A 21,951-nucleotide genomic window follows, 5' to 3' on the forward strand; every position below is an offset into this window, starting at 1 on the left:
TGACACACATGAAGTCGCTGTGAGTTAGAATCCACAGGAACTGGTTTATGGGGGCAGTAGTGATTCAGTGGTGGAATTCTCGCCTTCCCTGCAGGAGACCCATGTTTGATTCCTGGCCAGTGCACTTCATACACAGACAGCATATGTCTGTCATTGGAGGCTTATGTGTTGCTGTGAATAGGTTTCAGCAGAGCTTCCAGACTAAGATGAAGTAGGAAGAAAGAACTGGTGATCTACTAAATCAGCCAGTGAAAATCCTATGGATCACAAATGGTTCGATCCATTGTACATGGGGCCACGATGAGTTGAGGGCCAACTCAGTGGCAGCTAGCAACAACAACAGGTTGGAAATCATATTCCTTGTGATTTCAGAATAGCATTTGGCAGTTTCTTTTACTACCTTGGGTTTTTATAGATCATTTAAAAATTTCTATAATTAAAACATTTCTTAAGTGCAAAACTTTGAATTTTACTGCAGTAAAAGTAACAAAACATCAATTTCTGAACTAGTTTTGTTAATTACATGTCTTTTACAAGTAGATTAAATAATATAGCATGTATGAAAAACAAGCATGTGTATATTCAGTGGTTCACTAAGTACAGAATATCATTGTCATTAGTACTAAGTGACTATCACTTGGAATGAAATTTTGACGAGGTCACGACATTTTACGGAAAATGAGTTTTGAGTCAGGTGGAAGGTGTTGAGAGTTATGGACTGGAACACAAGTTTTTTATGCACATTGAAGAATGTATGACATGGGAGAAAGAGCTGTATAGGAGAGCATATTAATCTGAATGGAGTAGAAAAACAACCGTTTGGTGCATAGTTTTGAATTCTGGATGTTTTAATTTGATAAGTTTATGTACATACAATATATATACAATTAATTTATTTTTGCAATCGCACAAATGAAGATATCCAGTGGATTGAAAAAAAACAGAAATTTTAGGAGAGTTGGAATGTGAGAAAAGAGCTGCTATGTACCCAGGACACACGGTTTTTATGCAGGGTATTAGGTCTTTAAAACTTAGAATAATCAAAGTAAGACAAATCCTGATAAAGAATGCTGGGTATTTTACTCCACCTCATAAAATGGAATTCTGATGAGCTTGTAATATTAAAAAGATTGTGGGTCATTCACCTTTGAGTTAGTAATGTTATAATTGATTCTTTTATATTTATATTTGCATTTATGAAGTGCTTCTTTTATAATTATGAAATAACCCTTTTTTCCTCTAGTAGTATTCTTTCCCCTGAAATCTACTTTGTCTGATATTAATATAACCACGCCAACATTCTTTCGGTTAGTGTTAACCTGGCACCCATTTTCTATCATTTTACTTTTAACTTACCTCTCTTTATATTTAAAGTGCTTTTCTTGTGGGACAGCATATAGTTCAGGCTTGCTTTTTTTTTTACCCAATCTGACCATTTCCATCTTAAGTGGAGTGTTTAGAATGTTTATATATAGTGTAACTATTGATTTTAATGGTTTTAGGTCTCCTTACTATTTTGTCCCTCCCTCACCCCCTTTATTTTGTGCCCTTTTTGGTATTAGTTGAATATTCTTCAAGATTTTATTTCCTTTGTTGGTTCTCATTCTCTCATTTCCTCCATCCTGACCTTTGTGCTGTTTTTTCTACATTTTGTATCTATGTATAATATTAATTCTCTAATACCTTGTTATTTTATCTTGAAACAATGATTTTTTAAACATTATTTTTATGATAAACAAGTTGTACTCTGTGTATATAAAGTGTTTTATATTTACTGACATATTTACCATTTGCAGCGCTCTTTATTTTTTTGGCACACATTCATATTTCCATCTGACATCATTTTCCTTCTTCCTGAGAGGTACCCTTTAACATTTCTTATAGTGCTAGCTTGCTGGCAATTAATTCTTTCAGCTTTGTGTTTTTACTTTACCTTCATTTCTTAGAAGTAAACTTTTTATTTTAATTTTGGATTTACCAAAACGTTGCAAAGATAGTAGAGAGCTTCTGTATACCCACACCCAGTTCTGTGGTGGCTTGTGTGTTGCTGTGATTCTGGAAGCTAGGCCACCAGTATTTCAAATACCAGCAGGATCACCAGCAGTGGACAGGTTTCAGTGGAGCTTCCAGACCAAGACAGATTAGAAAGAAAGACCTGGTAATCTACTTCCAAAAATTAGTCAGTGAAAACCTTATGGATAACAACAGAACGTTGCCTGATATGGTGCTGGAAGATGAGCCCCTCAGGATGGAAGATACTCAAAATACTACTGAGGAAGAGCTGCCTCCTCAGAGTAGAGTTGATGGAGTAAAGCTTTTAGGGACCTTCATTTGCTGATGTGGTATGACTCAAAGTAAAAACTGCAAACATCCATTGGTAATCAAAACATGGAACATATGAAGTATGAATCAAGGAAAATAAAACAAAAACCAAAAAAAACCAAACCCAATGCCGTCAAGTCAATTCCAACTCATAGCGACCTTATGGGACAGAGTAGAACTGCCCCATAGAGTTTCCAAGAAGTGCCTGGTGTATTCAAACTGCCAGCCTTGTGGTTAGCAGCCGTAGCACTTAAACACTACACCACCAGAGTTTCCAAGGAAAATAGGAAGTCATAAAAAAATGAAATGGAATGCTTGAAGATTGATATCTGGCATTAGTGAGCTGAAATGGACTGGTATGGTATTGGCTGTTGTGAATCAAACAATCATGGTTTTCTGTGTTAAGAACAACAAATTGAAGTGAACATCATTGCGCTCATCATTAAAATGCAGTGCTGTTGGTGATACAGTGCTGTCCTGAAATAAATGCTGACAGCGATAGGTTAATATCCATATGTGTCTTAGTCATCTAGTGCTGCTATAACAGAAATACCACAAGTGGATGGCTTTAACAAAGAGAAATTTATTTCTTCACAGTAAAGTAGACTAAAAGTTCAAATTCAGGGTGTCAGCTCCCGGGGAAGGCTTTCTTTCTGTCAGCCTTCTCATCAATATTCCCCCAGACTAGGAGCTTCCTTGCCCAGGAACCCTGGGTCCAAAGGATGTGCTTTCCTCCTGGCACTGCTTTCTTGGTGGTATGAGGTTCCCATGTCTCTCTTCTTTCTTTTATGTCTCAACAGATCACCTCAAGACACAATCCTGTCTTGTAGACTGAGTCCTGCTCACTAACATGAGTGCCACCCATATTCCCTCATTAACATCATAGAGGCAGGATTTACAACATATAGGCAAATCACATAATACTGGGAATCATGGCCCAGCCAAATTGATACACACATATTTGGGGGGAAATAATTCAATCCACATCAATATGCCTACAAGGAAGGCCAGTTAATATGACCATTGTTCAGATTTACACACCAACTGCAAATGCCAAAGATGAAGAAATTGAAGATTTTTACAAACTACTGCAGTCTAAAATTGAACGTGCAGCCAGGACGCATTGAAAATTATTGGTGATTGGAATACAGATGTTGGAAATGAAGAAGGATCGGTAGTTGGAGAATACATCTTGGTGATACAAACAGCACTGGAGATCGCATGGTAGGATCCTGGAACACTAATGCCTTCTCCGTTGGAAATACTTTTTCAGCAACACAAAGGATTATGCACATGGGTGGTCACCAGATGAAATATACAGGGATGAAATCAGCCACATCTGTGGAAGAAGACAATGGAGAAACTCAAAGTCATCAGTCAAGACAAAGCCACGGCACAACATAGTGCTACATCCTGCTTTGGTGAGTGGCGTCTGAGGTCTTAAAAGCTTACGAGCAGCCATCTAAGATACAACTATCAGTCTCTTCCAGTCCAGAGTAAAGGAAAGGGAGGAAAACTAAAGACCCAAGGGACCAATTAGTCCATAGGCCTAATGGACTACATGAACCATAGTCTGTACCACTCCAAGACCAGAAGAACTAGATAGTACCTGGCTACCACTACCAACCACTCTGACGGGTGTTACAGCAGAGAGTCTCAGACAGAATGGGAGAAAAATGTAGAACACAACTGATCAAATTTTCAAAAAAGACCAGACTTACTGGTCTGATGGAGACTGGAGGAACCTCCAAGTCTGTGGCCCCAAGGACACAGTTCTATCTTGGACTTAAAGCCATTCCTGAAGTTCACCTTTCAGCCAAGGATTAGGCAGGCCTTTAAGACAAACAATAACACAAATGAGGAATGCGCTTGTTATATCACTCAAGTATACAAGATCAAATGGGTAGCACCTGCCCAGGAACAAAAATGAGAAGGTGGAAGGAGACAGGAAAACTGGATGAGTGGACATGGGGAACCTGGGGTGGAAAGGGAAAGGGGGAAGAGTGCTGACACAATGCAGGATTGCAGCCAATGCTATGAAACAATTTGTAAATTTCTGAATGAGAAACTAATTTGCTCTTTAAAGTTTCACCTAAGTCACAATTAAAAAAAAAAAGACAAAGCCAAGGGCTGATGTGGAACGGACCATCAGTTGCTCATTTGCAAGTACAAATTGAAGCTGGAGAAAATTAAAGCAAGTTCACAAGAGCAAAGTATAACCTTGCATACATCTTGCCAGGATTTAGAGAACATCTCAGGAATAGATTTGGTGCACTGAACAGTAATGACCAAAGACCAGAGGAGTTGTGGGAAGACATCAGGGACATCATACATGAAGAAAGCGAAAGGTCGTTAAAAGACAGGAAAGAAAAGACTAAGGTGGGTATCAGAAGAGACTGAACAGTGCTCTTAAGAGCAGAGTAACTAAAGTGAATGGAAGAAATGATGAGGTAAAAGAGCTAAATAGAGGATTTCAAAGGGTGGCTCGGGAAGAAAAGGTAAGGCATTTTAATGAAATGTGCAAAGACCTGGAGTTGGAATACCAAAAGGGAAGAATACAATCAGCATTTCTTAGGTTGAAAGAACTGAAGAAAAAACCCAAGCTTCCAGGTGCAATATTGAAAGATACTGTGAGCAAAAATTTGAATCATATAGGAAACATCAAAAGAAGACAGAGGGAATACACAGTGTACCCAGAATAGTTGGCAACCATTTCAGGAAATAGCATATGGTCAAGAACAGTGGTCAAGAATCATGAACAAGACAACTCAGTCAGTGGGTTCACAAAGTTCATGTTCTGTGTCCTAGTGAAGTAAATAACATCTGGTGTCTTTAAATATTGTGAGAAGCCATCCTAAGATGCAGCTATTGGTCTCTGTTCCTTAGGAGCAAAAGAGTAAGGAGCTAACCAAAATCTCAAAGAAGAAACAAGTCTACAAGGCTGATAGCCTATATAAGCCATGGCTCATCTACCCTGAGACCAGAAGACCTACCGTATTTTTATGCAAATAACACACACCTCCACATTTGTTTGCCAGCTGTGCCCTCCCTCCACAAAGTATTTTCATAAGCATCGCTATGCCAATTTGTTTTAACATGTTGCTGTAAAAAATTAGCATAGCATGCTTAGAGAAATACCTCTCAGGGGAAGGGCACAGTTGGCAAACATAGAAGGCACGCATTATTTGTATAAAAGTATGGTAGATGGTGCCCGATCACCAGCACTGACTATTCTGACTCGGGTCTCAGTAGATGTTCCCTGATGGAATGGGAGAAAAATGTAGAACAAAACTCAAATTCTTGAAGAAGACCAACCTAAGTGGACCAGTTGAGGCCAGAGGACTGCCTGAAACTATCCCCTGAGATCACCTTTCAGCAAAATAGCAGAGTGGCACACAGAATAAAGGATATTACCTGTAAGAATAGTGTTGTACTAAAACACCACTTGTAAGAGACCAAAAGGTCAACATTTACTCTAAAGCAAAGATGAGAAGAGGGCAGGGAAACTAAAGTACTGGAAATGGAACAACCAGATCACAAATAAAGAATATTGACGCATCGTGAAACATGTAACTAATGTCACTGAACAATTTGTGTGGAAATTGTCAAATGGGACCCTAACTTGATGTGTAGACTTTAACAAAAAATGCAATAATATATTCAAAAAAGAATCGTGACTGCTGGTACCGAAGGAAGCAGTTCAAGCTGTAGTGAAGACGTTGTTGAAAAACAAGGCTCCAGGAATTGACTGAATACCAGTTGAGTTGCTTCAACAAACTAATGCAACACTGGAAGTGCTTACTCGTCTATGCCAGGAAATTTGGAAAACGGCTGCCTAGCCAGCTGACTGGGAAAGAGCCATATTTGTGCCATTTCCAAAGGAAGACAATCAGATGGGATGTGGACATTATCAAACAGTATCATTAATATCACATACTAGCAAAATTTTCCTAAGGCTAATTAAAAAAAAATGACTGCAGCCATACACTGACAGGGAGCTGCCAGAAGTTCAAGCCAGAATCAGAAGAGGGAGTGGAATGAGGGATAATATTGCTGATTTCAGGGAATAACAGAAAGCAGGGAATACCAGAAAGATTTTTACCTCTGTTTTATGGACTGTGTGAAGGCCTTTGACTGTACAGATCATAATATATTATGGATAACATTGTGAAGAATGGAAATTTCAGAACACTTAATTGTGTTCACACAGAATCTGCATGGGTCAAGAGGCAGTCATTAGAACATAGCAAGGGGATATTGCATGGCTCAAAATTGGAAAAGATACCACGTGGTTGTATCCTTTTGAAACCCTTACTTATTCAGTCTGTATGCTGAATCTTAGTAGCTGGACTATATGAAGAAAAACGTGGCGTCGGGATTGGAGGAAGATTCATTAACAGCTTGCAAATGATACAACTTTATTTGCCGAAAATGAGGACAATTCGAGCACTCAGTGATGAAGATAAGACAACAGCCTTCAGTGTGGATTACACCTAAACATAAAGAAAGGGAAAATCCTCACAACTGAACCAATAAACAACATCATAAGTGGAGAAAAAATTGAATTTGGCAAGGATTTCATTCTTCTTGAATCAATGGTCAACACCCATGGAAGCAACAGTCAAGAAATCCATATGGTATATTGCATTGGGCAAATCTGCAAAAGACCTTAAAAATTTTAAAGGGAAAGATGTCACTTTGATGACTGAGGAGTATCTGACCCAAGCCATGGTCTTTTCATTCACCTCATATGCATGTGAAAGCTGGACAGTGTAAAAAGGAAAACAGAAGAAGAATTGATGCATTTGAGTTGTCATATTGGCAAAGAATATTGAATATACCATTGACTGTCAGAAGAATAACAAATTAATCTTAGAAGAAATACAGTGGGAATGCTCTTCAGAAGCAAGGATGACAGGACTTTATCTTGCTTTCTTTGGACACATGATCAGAAAAGAACAATCACTAGAAAAGGACCTCATGTTTGGTAAAGTGGAGGGTCTGTGAAAAGGGAAAAACCCTCAATGAGATGAATTGACACAGTAGCCACAACAATAGACTCAACCATATCAACAGTCATGAAGGTGGAGCAGGACTGGGATACTTAAGGTTGCCATGAGCTGGAGCCAACTGGAGGGTAACTAAACAACAGGGAAAATATGTTTCATTATCATGATACATTTTTCTAACTAAGACACCAACATTAGTACATTTTTGTTCTTAGTTTTCATCAAGTTGATTCAGATTCATGGTGACCCCATATGTTGCAGAGTAGAACTGCATCCATAGTGTTTTCAAGGCTCTGACCTTTCAGGAACAGATCACCAGGCCTTACTTCTGAGGTGCCTCTGGGTAGGTTTGAACCACCAACTTTTTGGTTAATAGTCCAGCGCTTAACCCTTTGTGCCATATTACTCTTATCTAAATTCCACGCTTTATTCAGATTTTACTAGTTCATTTACTCGTCATTTTTCTGTTCCAGTTTTCCATCTATGGTCCAAAAAAAAAAAAAAAAAAAAGCCTGTTGCTGTTGAGTCTGTTCGACCCTCTAGGACAGGGTAGAAATGCCCCATAGAGTTTCCAAGGCTGTAAATCTTTACAGAAGCAGGCTGCTACATCTTTCTCCTGTGGAGTGGCTGATGGGTTTGAACGGCGGACCTTCCAGTTAGCAGTTGAGTGCTTAACCACTGCATCACCGGGGCTCCCATCCGTGGTACCTGCTATATGGTATTCAGTTATCACATCTTCTTAGACATGATGATCTGTGACAGTTTCCTGACAGTACTGGTTAGGTATTTTATGGAATGCCCTCAATTTGGGTTCGTCTGATGTTTTCTTTATGTTTAGATTTTGGGTTATGGGTTTTCTGGGAAGAGTGGCACAAAAGTGAAGTACCTTTCTCTCATATCAAAGGAGTGATGCTATCAACCTGATTTATCACGGATGATGTTAACTAAGATCACCTGGTCAAAGTAGTGTTTGTCAGGCTTTTTCCGCTGTGTTTTTTTTTTTTTAATATTTAACCTTTCCATAGTCTACCTTTTGGGAGCAAGTCTTTATTCTTGGTTAATTTCATAATTTCAGTTTTATTATTAATTTATAATATCATTGTTATCACATGCATAAACTCATCTAACCATCACCACAAACAAGATAAAGAACCTCTCTGTCACTACAAAGAAACACCTTTGTGCTACCAACTTGGTTCTTTTTATATCTTGCATTTCTGTCTTAATGTTCACAGCAGTGTTTTCTGTCATTAATGTATGGACTGTATTTCCAATACCTGTTTTAACATCCTTGTCTACTTATTTTATCATCTGTATCATTTTTCCATCTGTTTCCGTTTATTCTGTTTCACCTTGTTATGGGTTGTGTTTCCTGCTATTTTGGATGCTTGTAATATTGATTGGATGCCAACCATTAAACGTTACATTATTTTGTGTTGTTTTAAATATTTTGGTGTTTTTTCTTAGATAAAGTTAAGCTACTTAGAATCAGCACAATCATTTTGAAGCCTGGATTTAAGCTTTGTTAGTGCAGGCTCAGAACATCCTTTAGTCTAAATTGTATTTGGTCTTATTACTGAGGCGTTACCTTCTGAATTCTACCCATAACCCACGTTTTAAGAGATTCTTCCATTCTGGTTGATGGGCTCATGAGTTCTGGGATTGTTCTGAGTACTCCTTTTCTGAGGCTCTTTCCCAGGAAACACTGGTGGCGTAGCAGTTAAGAGCTATGGCTGCGACCCAAAAGGTCAGCAGTTCAAATCCACCAGGTGCTCCTTGGAAACTGTTGGGCAGTTCTCTTCTGTCCTGTACGGTCACTATGAGTCGGAATCAACTCAGTGGCAATGGGTTTTTTTTTTTTTCTTTTCTTTTCCCCAGATTCAGTAATTTTTTTTTTACAGGCATTCACAGATGCCAAAACCTTGAAGGGACTTTGTCTACAGATATTTTGAGCTTTCTATCTGTAGCTTCTTTCTGAAATCTGCCCTGCAAATTCTACCTGCCCCAGCTCTGAACTCCTTAACTCAGTGTGACTCCTGGGCTCTGACTGTGTTTCCTCTCCTGTCCTTCAGCCTCAGAACTCTACAGGCCATGAGCTGGGGCACTGGTAGAGTCAGTTCATTTGTTCCTTTCTCTTAATGACCTCTGTCCTGAGTTGGCTGTTGTCCAGTGCTTGAAAACCATTGTTTTATATATTTTTGTCTAGTTTTCTGGTTATTTAAGGTAGGAGGGTAAATACAGTCACTGTTTTTCCACCGTGGACTGCATACCCTGTCTTATAGAAAATTTTAGTATAGTTTTGCAAATATTTGCTTGTTCTGACTTCTCAAATATTTGTAGGACTTTGTGGGAAAACCAGTGTACATACAGATCTTACTAAATTCAGGCAGCTAGAGTGTATGTTCTCATGCTTTTTCCTTTTCACTTGCTCACTCTCTTTTGCTCATATATAGCCACATCCTCTTTCATCTATTGTGCATCCTTTCATTTCTAATATGAAGAGTACCAACAAAATCTATCACAGAACATTTTATTTAATACAAGATAGTGGTGACAGATGTTAGCTTTTCGTATTTACTAGGAAGAAAATAAAGTGCCTTCTGTCCTTTTTCCCTTTGTTTACTATAAAGAGATAATGATTTTTAGGTTATTTTTTATTGGTTCAGGTATATAGTGACTATCACTTGAAACTCTCGGGCATGAAATACTTGAAGTTTTCCCTTCCTACTGAAATTCATAGCTCTGCAAAGTAAATTAAGCAGATTGATCGTTAATAGCATGTAAAATTCAAACCTAATTATCTTTTTGTGTATAGTGATTAGGTTGTGATATTTAAGGTGTTGAAAATTACCTTGCCTGATTTTAGATTTCTAACATATCTTTGATGAAACTACTATAATTTAAAGGTAATGCATGGCTTTAATTTGAGCATAATGTATTTAAGAATACCTCTTATTCTGTGAGAAATGGTTGAAAATTTTCCCTAGTATCCATTGAATTCAGAGTTGCCAGAAATACATTAATTAATGGTAAGGCAAGTACTCTTTTAAAACATTAATATTATAAAACACTAATATTAAGACAGAATTAATGTTTAGGGAATGCATAATAAAATGTTTTTGTTCTCTTTTTGTGACAATCACGAAAATTTAAGTTGCAGCTGAGTATGTGTCATTTAACTATTCTTGGACATCTAGTATGCTTGGTAATTTTTCCTTATGAGCAACCTACTTTCTTGCTAGATGGTAAGAATTACATTTATAATAGTAATGGTAAGGATTACATTTATAGTAGTAAATATACTTATGGTTTAAAAAACTTTACCTCTTTAACGTTTTTTGTGAGAGATGTACTTAATTCAAAAGCTACATGTAAGCTTGGTAATAATTAGTTACATTTTTGCTGTGGAGCAAGGTATTTTGATGTAATCCAGCCAAATATGTGCAATGTAAGGTGGTCAAAATTAAGTTAAAACATAGCACCCGAATGTGATCAAACATATCTTAAACCAAAACCAAATCAAATCCATTGACATTGAGTCGATTCTGACTCATAGCAACCCTATAGAACAGAGGAGAACTGCCCCACAGGGTTTCCAAGACTATAATCTTTACAGAAGTAGTGCCACATCTTTCTCTCACAGAGCAGCTGGTGGGTCCAAACCACCAAGTTTTTGGCTAGCAGCCAAACGCTTTACCACTGCGCCACCAGGGCACCTTAAACATACCTTAAACAAAAATCAAACCCACTGCTGTCGAGTCGATTCCAACTCATAGCGACCCTATAGGAAACAGTAGAACTGCCCATGGAGTTTCCAAGGAGCACCTGATGCATCCAAACTGCTGACCTTTTAGTTAGCAGCCGTCGCACTTAACCAGTACGCCACCAGGGCTTCCAAACATACCTTAAAAAAAAAAAAAAAAATGGGTTTTCATTACATGAGATTATTTTTAAAACTTTAATACTAGTTTTTAATGTTTTATTTTTCTGAAGGTTTTTTCTGTTTTTTTTTTTTTAATAAATAATGTCTTATTGTGTTTTTGCTGAGAGGTTACATAGCAAATTATGTTCCCATTTAACAATTTGTACACAAATTATTCAGTGACTTCGATTACATTTTTCACAATGTGTGAACATTGTCATTAATTCCGTTCAGGTTATTCTGTTTCCAATAATGTAGTTTCCCAGCCCCTTACCTTGTCATCTTTGCTTTAGGGTCATCGTTGACCATTTGGTCTGCTAGGTGATTTTTTTTACAGGAATGTAGTACTCACAGGTGAAGTCCTTCTTAATAGATCGCTTTTTAGAGGTAATTTACTTGTATGTGTGTGTATGTATGTGTTGTTTTTTAAATACTGGTTCACACTCCTTACAAATTAGATTTTTTTTTTTTTTTTTGGCTTCTCCAGTATTGTGTACTCTTTCCGCTTAAATTAGATATTTTTATTATCCCCTCCAAAAGTAAATTTTGTATGGTATTAAAGAATCACTTTAAATTTGAATATAATTTTTAGTGGTTAAAACTATTATTATTTCAATAGGTATTTGTACTAGTTGTCTAGAATAAATACTCTATTAAAACTTAAGTGAGAGAGAGTTGTCTTGAGGACATACATTTACAAATGCTTTGCGGACATCTGCCCTTTTCAGTTTTTGAGCTCTCTTGCTTTCAGTTTGAGTTTTTGAATTAGCATCTCTGGTCTCTATCATCTCTACTTCAGGTACACAGTGCAGTTATTTTGGACTTATTTATCTTGGTTAAGAAATGAGCATCATTTTTCTTCACTAATATAAACACCTGCGTTCTACTGGACTATGCATAAAATTGGAAGATTGGTTGATAAAGGCATTGAGAAACTTCACATTTATTGCTACTCTTCAATGGATTAAAATTTTAATAGACTGTTGAGTTAGGTTTGCATCTGTCATCGTTTGAAGACTATATGATGTATTCCCATTTTATGTCATAGGAGTAAACTTCATAAACTGTATTGGATCAGCAACTACATAAATAACTTATACCCATCTATCATCCATATATATAAGCACATGGAGGGGAGAGATTTGAAGTTGAATGACTGAATCTGAATTAATTAGATATTTCTGAAATTATGAGAATATCTATTTAAGAAAAATATGTATGACAGTTTTGCAGAATTTGTTGTCCATTCATTTTTATTCACTATAATTTCATCTTTGTGAGGTCTGGCGGACAGTTTTAATTGGAGAGAGTAAAAGTGGGAGAGAAGGGTTTTTCATATTTATTAGTTTTTATCTCAAGTAAAGTATGTCTGCCAGTCTAACCTTCTCTAAATTTACAAAAGGAAAAACCACTTTGGGTATAAAGCAAGTACTTTTTTCGGTTTATTTTTTTCCTTTTTTTTTTAATGTATCATATTGGATATTTTTACTGCTGTTCGTATGTTTACATGTTAGTAATTTTGACGGCTTTTGGATAATTCCACTCTAGAGGGAGAACTGGTGGGCGGTCCTTCCTGTGACACGATCCTTGAGTGACAGTTCTATTTGATTGCCTCCAGTACTGTGAGGAAAGGACACGACTCTATGGTGAGGACTGATGGACATACATTATCTGAGAAAAGAAACTACCAGGTAAGTACAATTTTTTTTTTTCCTTTATTGGTCATTTAGCTATATTTAACTGTTTAATATGTTATATTTGACTAGAACCAACAGATTGAATACATCTCAATTTGAAAAATTCAGTTTGTAATTTAAAATACATTATCTTTAAAATAATTTGACAATTGAAATAATAGGGAAGATACATTCAGAAATGTTTGTTATTGGAATACTGGGTTATTGGGATATACATGTATGTACATTGGAAAGATATATAGTAAATGTATCAAGTTATATTCTGTTAGTGTCAAAATATAAATTTTCTGATATATATGTCAAAACTTGGATTATATAACTGGATTCAAAGCTAGTGTTTCATAAAACAAAGTGTTGATTGCTTTCGTATGTATTATACCCATAAGACTAAACCCAAAGTCTTGAGCTGTATTCTAGGTAATAGAATATCACAGAATTGTAGAGAAAATTAGGTAGAACATAGAAGAAATAGAAATGAGAAACTCAGGGTGCTCAGAGACCCACATTCTATTGAATTCTAAGTTATTAGCTTGCTGTCCTTAAAATGCTAGATTCTTGTTTTCTCATTTATTAAACAGTTTAATAATATCCATTCCTTATGTATTGCTTAGGAATGCTGAAAGAATGGCTGAAATGTAATATTTATATTTCTGTCCAAGCTTTTAAACGATGTTTAATTTTCAAGGTACATTTATTTAATAGTGGTTTTTTTTTTAATAATAATGTTTTGAATGTAGTTTTTCAAAGAGAAATGTGCTTTATTCATTTGAAAATGATCCATTATCAAATTATGTAGTGATGTAGAATACAGAATAGTTGAAAGCTCAAGTAGGAATAGGCTTTTAGGCTTCCTGTACAGATATGTGTCTGATCTCCCTTTCCCCTCACCAGTTCCATTCCCTCTAGGCTTATAAAGGCAACTATTGTGATAGCAGCAGGCCTGATTGTCTAATCATTTATCTGCTAATCGTTTATTTTAGCTTAATTAATCAGTTGGAAAAGTGAACAGCTGAGAAAGTTGTAAGTGGGCCTTCACAGTGTATGATAGCAAAGAGCCTTTGGTTTTAACACCAGGTTCGGGTTCAGGCACTGTCCCTAAAAAGAAATGTGTCAACGTTTAACCTTTCTAGAGTTTCAACTAACTTGATGTTTAAAGCTTTTTGCCAGATCTTAATGATTTTAATAAACCAGAATAAGCTGGGATTGAGGCTATGCTGAATCAGTTTTCCCTGTAGCCTTTTCTGTTCTGGGTTGACCTCATGGACTTGACCAACATGGCCTTTGCTAATTATTTGTACTTGACATAGCTCCTCCTGCCTTACAACCACTTCCAACTACCTTGACCTATAAGCTTTTAATTGTTCACACTCTTGGGCTGTTGCAACTTTTTGTAGGCTCTGCTAGATGTTTTAAGAATATGGTGATTCTAGGTTATATATGTCTCTCAGTGCTCATAATCCAGTTTTTAAGGTGTGAGTGTGGAAGTTTTGTATGATTGTGCAGTATAATTAATTTATCTCATGGAATCATGTTAATGTAGGATTCCAAAATTTACACTTGAGAAAGGGGGGAAAAAAAAAAGGAATTATATTTACTCATAAAGAGATTTGCTTAGCCCTGCTCATTCCATACTAAAAATATCCCATTGTTCCAGTCATTACTTACACCTCACCTGAAAGATGCATTCTGAGATAGGGTTTTGGTGGCTGAAAATATTTTTCCTTTTCTCTTTTGTTGTTATATAGTGTCACTTGATGCATTTTGAAATATACATGGAAACAGTTGTTTAAGTCTGGATTGTAAAATTATATTTTTGCAGGCTTCTCTGAAAAGCACGTGTGTAGAAATATAGGTCCTTCTTTGGTATTGTGATGACTGTAGTAAGAGCATATGGGGGAGCTCAAGGGAATGTCAAGTAAATCACTGAAGTAAAATATGTATATCTGTATTGGTAACTCTTAATAGTAGTTTTGTATATGCTGAGATGAAAATGATTTGGACTTTTTATTTTGTGGGAACTTTATTCATTATTTTTCATGGACAGATAAGGATTTTTTTGCATCCATGTTTATACCCATTTTCACTTACCCTTGAGGGCTTTTGTATTTGGAGGGCACCAGATGTCTTATAGTGATATGTAATAATAGGTTAATATTCTAGAGTTTAACAAGAAGGAAAAAATTCCTCCAATTCTCATTTCCTTGTAGACCTCATAAACCCTTGGGAATTTCATTTAGGAAGGTGCATCTGTGCTAAAGCTTGTGACTTTAAAATGGACGTTGGTTAACATTGGTATCATTTTTTCCTATAAATTAAAACCCAGTTAGGATTTTTCTAAAATTTTCATATCTTTCTGTAATTTACCCCAGCCATTAACATCCAAAACCATGTTAATTACCAACTTAACTCCTCAGTGGTTTTCTTTCTCTTATGTAACAAAGCCAAGGTCCTAATATTTACATATAAGTCTTTCCACATTCTGGCCCCTCCCTGGACTTACCTTTCCAATTGTCTTTCCTGTTATTCCTTTATAAAAATGGCCTGGCAGAGGTGTCTGACCTTCTCTAACTTCACAAGGTGGAAGGAATGTCAATATCAACAGCCTAAAGCTGATTCCTGTGAGGTAGAGGTCAGACATAGCTCCTCTCTACAACCTTTTTACCAGTTTTGACACCAGCTCTTCCTCCTCTGGTACTCTCTGCTTCTCTGCTGGGTTTGATAATTCATTTCAGTGGCCACACAGAACTCACAGACAGTACTCATGATTATGAGGTTTATTAGGGAAGTAATAGGTTACAATTCAGGATACACTTCTTCTATCAGGACAGTCTTTTCTCAGCCTTTCCAGCAGGCAGAGCTCTCTCTGGCCCTTGGCCTCTTGGCCTCTTGACCTCACCTCTGCCCTGCTTGGGCAAGTGCTACAAAACTCCTAGCTCCATCATTTTTCAAGCCCCACCACAGAGCTCCCTCGTAATGGCCTCCTGGTACTGCTGGTTCTCTGTTGTGCTTACTATCAGTTCTCTTTATCTTGTGCCCTCTCATGTGTTACAGCTCTCTGTCTCCTGGGTTTAGGAGGCTTTCAGTGCAGGGACCCTGGGCCCAAAGGATCCACTCCACTCCCGGCTCTTCTTTCTTGGTGGTAGTTAGTGGGAGTCCGCCCTTTCCACCTCTCAGGTGGCTCATTTTAAGCTTAGCGGGATGGCAAAACTGACCAATCATCTCTTTACATTTCCATATACCTTATTTGCATGGGCCACCTCCACAGGGAAGCCATGCACCTTATTTGTATTATTAGCAAGCTGTCTAATCCCCTTAGTGGGTCACAAGCATCTTATTTGCACAGTCCCACCCAATCTTTTGGTGGGAATTAACAAGACCATGGCAAAAAAAAAAAAAAAAAAAAGACCATGTAAAAGCAATCCATTGCACCACAGGCCACCCCCTGGCGTTTCTTCATACTTGGGGGATAACTTGCCCCTCCGTCATTTTACCAGTCCAAAACAGTCATTAACGATTAGTCCTTCAGTAGGGCAGAGAGTCCTCAGGTTATTCAGGTACCAGCCATTCAGGTCTACTGAAGGTATCCATCTGATCAGGTCAATTTCTCCAAAGTCATCTTGTCTTCACCCTTTCTGGCTGGTAAAATTTAACTGAGAGAAGACTGTTACTTTGCTCTGAGCCTGATGAGGTTTTAGCATAGCTTTAAGGGACTTTAGGTTTGGCCACTGTACCCCAGTCCAGCAGTGCCTCCCCCTTAATTCACTGTTTCACACTTACAGCTTCTACAGTTAACAGTTTTTACAATCGCAAGTAACCCTGTTAACAGTCAGCACTCACAACTGAATCATATAATCCTATCAGCATCTTCCCACACCATTCCTTCCCCAGACGTATCAGGAAAAGAGGAATCAATTCAGTGGGGATCCTCCCTTGCCCTCGTCATTTTTGAGTGTAAAAATACCCACGAAAGCATGTAAGCCAGCCACTTCATGCCTTTATCTCTCCTCATTTTAGACAGCCAATGTTTAAATTGCCAGTTCCTGCCAAACCAGTACTCAGAGGAGACAAGCACGTTCCTTGATCTGAAGATTGTTCTGTTCTAGTTGGAACTTGGAGCATCTTCAGCCACAAGCAAAGTCCAATCCGGAGCAAGCCATCAAATTGCAGCACCCTGCGGTGCAGCAGCTTACCATGTCAAACACCTTTCTCTTCATTTGGTCAGGTTCTGGTCAGCTCATCCCTAGCCCCTGTGGGCTAGATCAGTGGGTACTACCCGTAGACTCTGGAGTCCACATACTTTGCGGCATTTCAGACCAGCCAGCCCCTTTTGTCTCTGTCTTTCATCCCTAGCCCCAGTGGGCTAGGTCAACAGGCACCACCTGTAGGCTGAAGAGTTCACACAACTCCCTGTGCATCAGACCAGCCAGCCCTGTCTCTCTCTCTCTCTCATCCTTAGCCCCAGCAGGCTAGGTCAGTGTGTGCCAGTGGAACATGTCCAAACTCAGCCCATCTCTTTACATAGCTGCACCTCCCCCACTTCCACACATCTCGAGGCCCCAGGTGGTCAGCTTAAGTGAACATACCAGGCTTTCTGCTCGCCGGCTCCCTTTAACTTCCAGGTCTGGAAGGGAGTTCTACTGATGGGCACTGGCCTTTCCTGCCTCAGTGCATCCAGTGGCAAACTGCTTGCTCAAATTCAAAACACAAAACATTTTTTTTCCTGCGCTGTCCTTCCTTCAAATGCAAATTTTCTGTTGTCTCAGTAGTTCTGAGTAGGTGGGCATGTCTTTTCAAATGGAAATTTCCTAACTCTGAAGGTTCTGGGTGGGGCTCAGGTTTTCTACCTAAGTTCTCAATACTCTATATATAGGGCTCCTGCATTCAGACCAACAGTTGTGTTTCTTTCAGGCAAACCTTAGTTTGTCTTTTAGCATATCCAATCAAGTATTGGCTGAAGGCAGAGTTAAACACTGTAATACCCAATATTCGTTTCTATCATACATTTAGGTCTGTTTTACAACACTAGGTAGGAGAAATATTTCAGTGTCCATAGCACAGTCAAATAAACACATAACCCTGTTTAAAACTTGCAGTTTCATCTTCTCTTCCCTACACATTGACTATCTTCCAATTCATATGCATACGGCCTTGGGGCTCTGGCTAGGTGGAACCAGGCAGCCCTGGCCCCCTATTAATCATCTTGTTTAACCAGCCTGGCTTTTGCCCCAAGCTACTCCAGATGTAGGTGGAGCATAACATCTCTTACTTTCGTTTGAGCCATTACAGGTAACAAAAGACAAAGTAACCATCTAAGAATCAAAAGTTTCACTTCCCACTCTCCTTCCTGTTCTTTCTGTTACAAAATCCCATGCTTCCATGAGTCTAGAGCTGTTGCCACGAATCCTGCTTCTGATGCCAACTGTAAAAATGGCATAGCAGGGGTGTCTGACCTCTAACTTCACAAGGGGGAAGGAGAATCAAAATCAACAGCCCAAAGCTGATTCCTGTGAGCCAGAGATCAGACATACTGCCTTTCTCCAACCTTTTTACCAATTCTGACACCAGCTGCCCCTCCCTTGGCACTCTCTACTTTTCTGCTAGGTTCAATAATTTGTTGTAATGGCCACACAGAACTCATAGGCAATACTCATGATTGTGGAGTTTATTAGGGAAGTAACAGGTTACAGTTCAAGATATATTATTTTGATCAGGACAGTCTCTTCTCACCTGTGCCTGCAGACAGACCTCTCTCTGGCCCTTGGCCTCTCGGCCTCTCAACTTTGCCTCTGCCCTTCTCGGGCAAGTGTTACAAAGCTCCTAGCTCCATGGATTGGCAAGCCCCATGAAGCTGTCTCCTGCTGGTCTCTTGGTTCTGCAGCTGCTAGTTCCCTGCCATGCTTACTGCCACTAATTGCTGTCTTATGCTGTCTTAGGTGTTACAGCTCTCTGTCTCTTAGGTCTAGGAGGTTCTCAGTGCAGGGACCTTGGGTCCAAATGATGTGCACTGCTCCTGGCTCCTTTTTTCTTGGTGGTACTGGGGTCCCCCATTTCTGCCTCTGGGATTGCTTATTTTAAGCCTAGTAGGTTGGCAAAGGAAACCCTGGTGGTGTAGAGGTTAAGTGCTATGGCTGCTAACCAAAGGGTTGGCAGTTCGAATCCACCAGATGCTCCTTGGAAACTCTATGGGGCAGTTTTACTCTGTCCTATAGGGTTACCATGAGTCGGAATCAACTCAACAGAACTGGGTTTGGTTTTTTTTTTTTTTGCGGGGGGGGGGGGTTGGCAAAACTGACCAATCCGCTTGTTAGGGTTCCATATGCTTTATTTGCATGGGCCCACCCCTACAGCGGTGCCATACACCTTATTTATATCATTAGCAAGCTGTCCAATCCCCTTGGTGTGCCTTATTTTTATAGTCCCACCCAGTCTTTTGATGGGAATTGACAAGACCGTGGTGAGAAAGGCCATACATAAGCGGTTCGTTGCACCACATCCCTATAGTGGTGTTTTTTCCATTTAGTAATACAAAACTGCTTTTAATCTCCCTACCATGTTCTTTCACATCTTCTAGCCTTTACTAATCAGTTCCTCTTGTTGGAATGCCTCGGCTTTCTTCACATGATTCAAGAATTAGATATTGGTTCTTCCAGAGGCCATTCTTTGATGGGCTCTGTGCCTTTCCCTTGTTTTCATAGCACCCATACCTGTGCTTGTTGTTAGCATAATACGTTACTGTTATTTGTCCTTGTGTTTCTGTAGACCTGTGCTGTCCAATATTGTAGGCCACAGGTAACTATTTAAATTTATATTTCGATTCATTTAAATTAAATAAAAAAATTCAGTTTATCAGTTACATTAGCCGCATTTAAATGCCCAGTAATCACATGCTGCTAATGGTTACTGTATTTGACATTGTGGATATAGGACATTGCTATCATTGCAGCAGTTTGTATTAGACAGTGTTGTTCTATGTTACGAGCTTCTTGAAAACTGGAAGCATATCTATTTTTTTTTAGTACCCAGCACACTGTATGGCATATGATAAGCATTCAGTGCTTGTTTTAATAAAATTCTATAAAGCAGTGAAAGAAGGGAAAGGAAGAGGTTGGAAAGTGTGCTGGGTAAAATACTACTGATATTTCCAAGATTTTTAGATGTTACTCTGAATAGAACTTTTTAACAGGAGGTCATTGGTCACATCATACGCTGGACTGTTCTTCATGTTATCCGTAAACTGATCTAGTGTATCCCAGTCCATATGTTCCTGAAGAATACCTCAGAAATAAAATGCAGCTTCAACTTGGTGGAAAGTGCCAGAGAACTGACAGAACTATAACAGGAAAGTATAGCTTATCATTCTCTACCCCCTCACCATTAAATGTTTTATTTCTTTTTTATTAGTTCTTCTTTTATTTTTTTAATTATAGAAGTAATAGATGCTCATTGTAGAATCTTTCCAGAACAATGCAGAAATATACACAATACATTGTGTGTCTTTCCAGGCTTTTTCAAGGGATTTTATGGGGGCAAATGTGATTATCTTTGTTTTTAACATATAGAGGTTATAGTATGTGTATTTTTTTGCAGCTTGCTTATTGTTATTAATGGAGATGATTCCAAGTCTCACTTCTCATCCCTTACCCTACCTCTTTCCCCAAAAGCAACCAGTAGTTTGAGTATTTTGTCTCATTCTTTTAATTTTCATATATTTTTTACATATGTGTTTCAGTATATACAGGCATCCCTCTTTAGTGTTGTGTGGCAATTTTTGGGAAAGTGGTGCCAGATATTTGGTTATTTTGGATGGAATAACTAATGTTATGGATTGAATTGTGTCCCCCCAAAATGTGTGTCAACTTGGTTATGCTATGATTCCCAGTGTTGTGTCATTGTCCACCATTTCGTCATCTGATGTGATTTTCCTGTTGTTGTAAATTCTGCCTCTATAACGTTAATGAGGCAGGAATGGAGGCAGTTAGGTGAATGAGGCAGGACCCAGACTACAAGATTAGATTGTGTTTTTGATTAATCTCTTTTGAGATATAAAAGAGAGAAGCAAGCAGAGAGGCAGGGGGACCTCATAGCACCAAGAAGCAAGGGCCAGAAGCAGAGTGCGTCCTTTGGACTCAGGATCCCTGTGCTGAGAAGCTCTTCAGCTGGGGAAGATTGATGCCAAGGACCTTCACCCAGAGCGGACAGAGAGAGAAAGCCTTCCCCTGGAGCTGGCACCCTGAATTCAGACTTTCAGCCTACTAAATTGAGAGAATTAATTTCTCTTTGTTAAACCCTTCCACTTTGGTGTTTCTGTTATAGCAGCACTAGATAACTAAGACAACTAATAATGAATTTTCAGTCCACCAAAAACTCTCTAAGCAATTTACCAGATACCTCTAAAACACTCAATATGTTAATTACTATCTACCAAGGATTTCTGCATTATATAAAGCATTTAAAATAAAAGTTATGTAATTATATAGCATATACAGATTCAATAGGTGTGTTTGTTTACTTAGCATACAAGATTTTTATACAATACTGTATACAAGTTATATTTTTTCTTTTTCACTCCAATAAAGAAGGAATGTAAATAAACAGTGAAGTACCCTGTTTCTTTGATTCTAAGTTGCTCATGTTGAGCGTTTTTATCTCTGAAATCAAGATGCATCTTAAAACTGATAGTGTCTTAGAGTCATAGTTGTGAAATAGTAGCTCGACAACCTTGTGTTGACTCATTCTTGTAAGATTTTAAAAGCACCAACATAAAAGCATCTTATAACCTATGATACATAGTATGTTAAAGATACATAATTCATCTTTAAAGATGCTTAATAAAGAACACTTAGGAAAAGTAAAATCAACAGGAATTTTTAAAAATGAATACTTAGCAATTGAACAGTTGTCAGAATAGATCTGGCATCCAGAGCAGAAAGATGGAATCATTAGTCATTGTAGCTGTTTGGTGTTGAGTGAAGGTGAGCAAGGGTAAGCTGGTGAAACCCGT

At 38.3% G+C, this 21,951-nt stretch overlaps 1 protein-coding gene across 7 annotated transcripts in view; it reads left to right on the forward strand.

Moving 5' to 3' along the window:
- CNOT2 (CCR4-NOT transcription complex subunit 2) overlaps positions 1-21,951 on the forward strand; it is a 158,534-nt gene that overhangs the window by 65,621 nt on the left and 70,962 nt on the right. For 4 of the 7 annotated variants that reach the window (XM_049883876.1, XM_049883879.1, XM_049883875.1 and 1 more), the window contains exon 2: positions 12,872-12,944. In XM_049883876.1, the coding sequence (XP_049739833.1) occupies positions 12,872-12,944 (73 nt within the window). Of the gene's footprint in view, positions 1-12,801; positions 12,945-21,951 lie in introns of all 7 variants that reach the window. The other 3 variants (XM_049883880.1, XM_049883878.1, XM_049883877.1) reach the window with 1 other exon arrangement.

Source organism: Elephas maximus, chromosome 4 (genome assembly GCF_024166365.1).
Source record: "Elephas maximus indicus isolate mEleMax1 chromosome 4, mEleMax1 primary haplotype, whole genome shotgun sequence".
NCBI lineage: Eukaryota > Metazoa > Chordata > Mammalia > Proboscidea > Elephantidae > Elephas > Elephas maximus.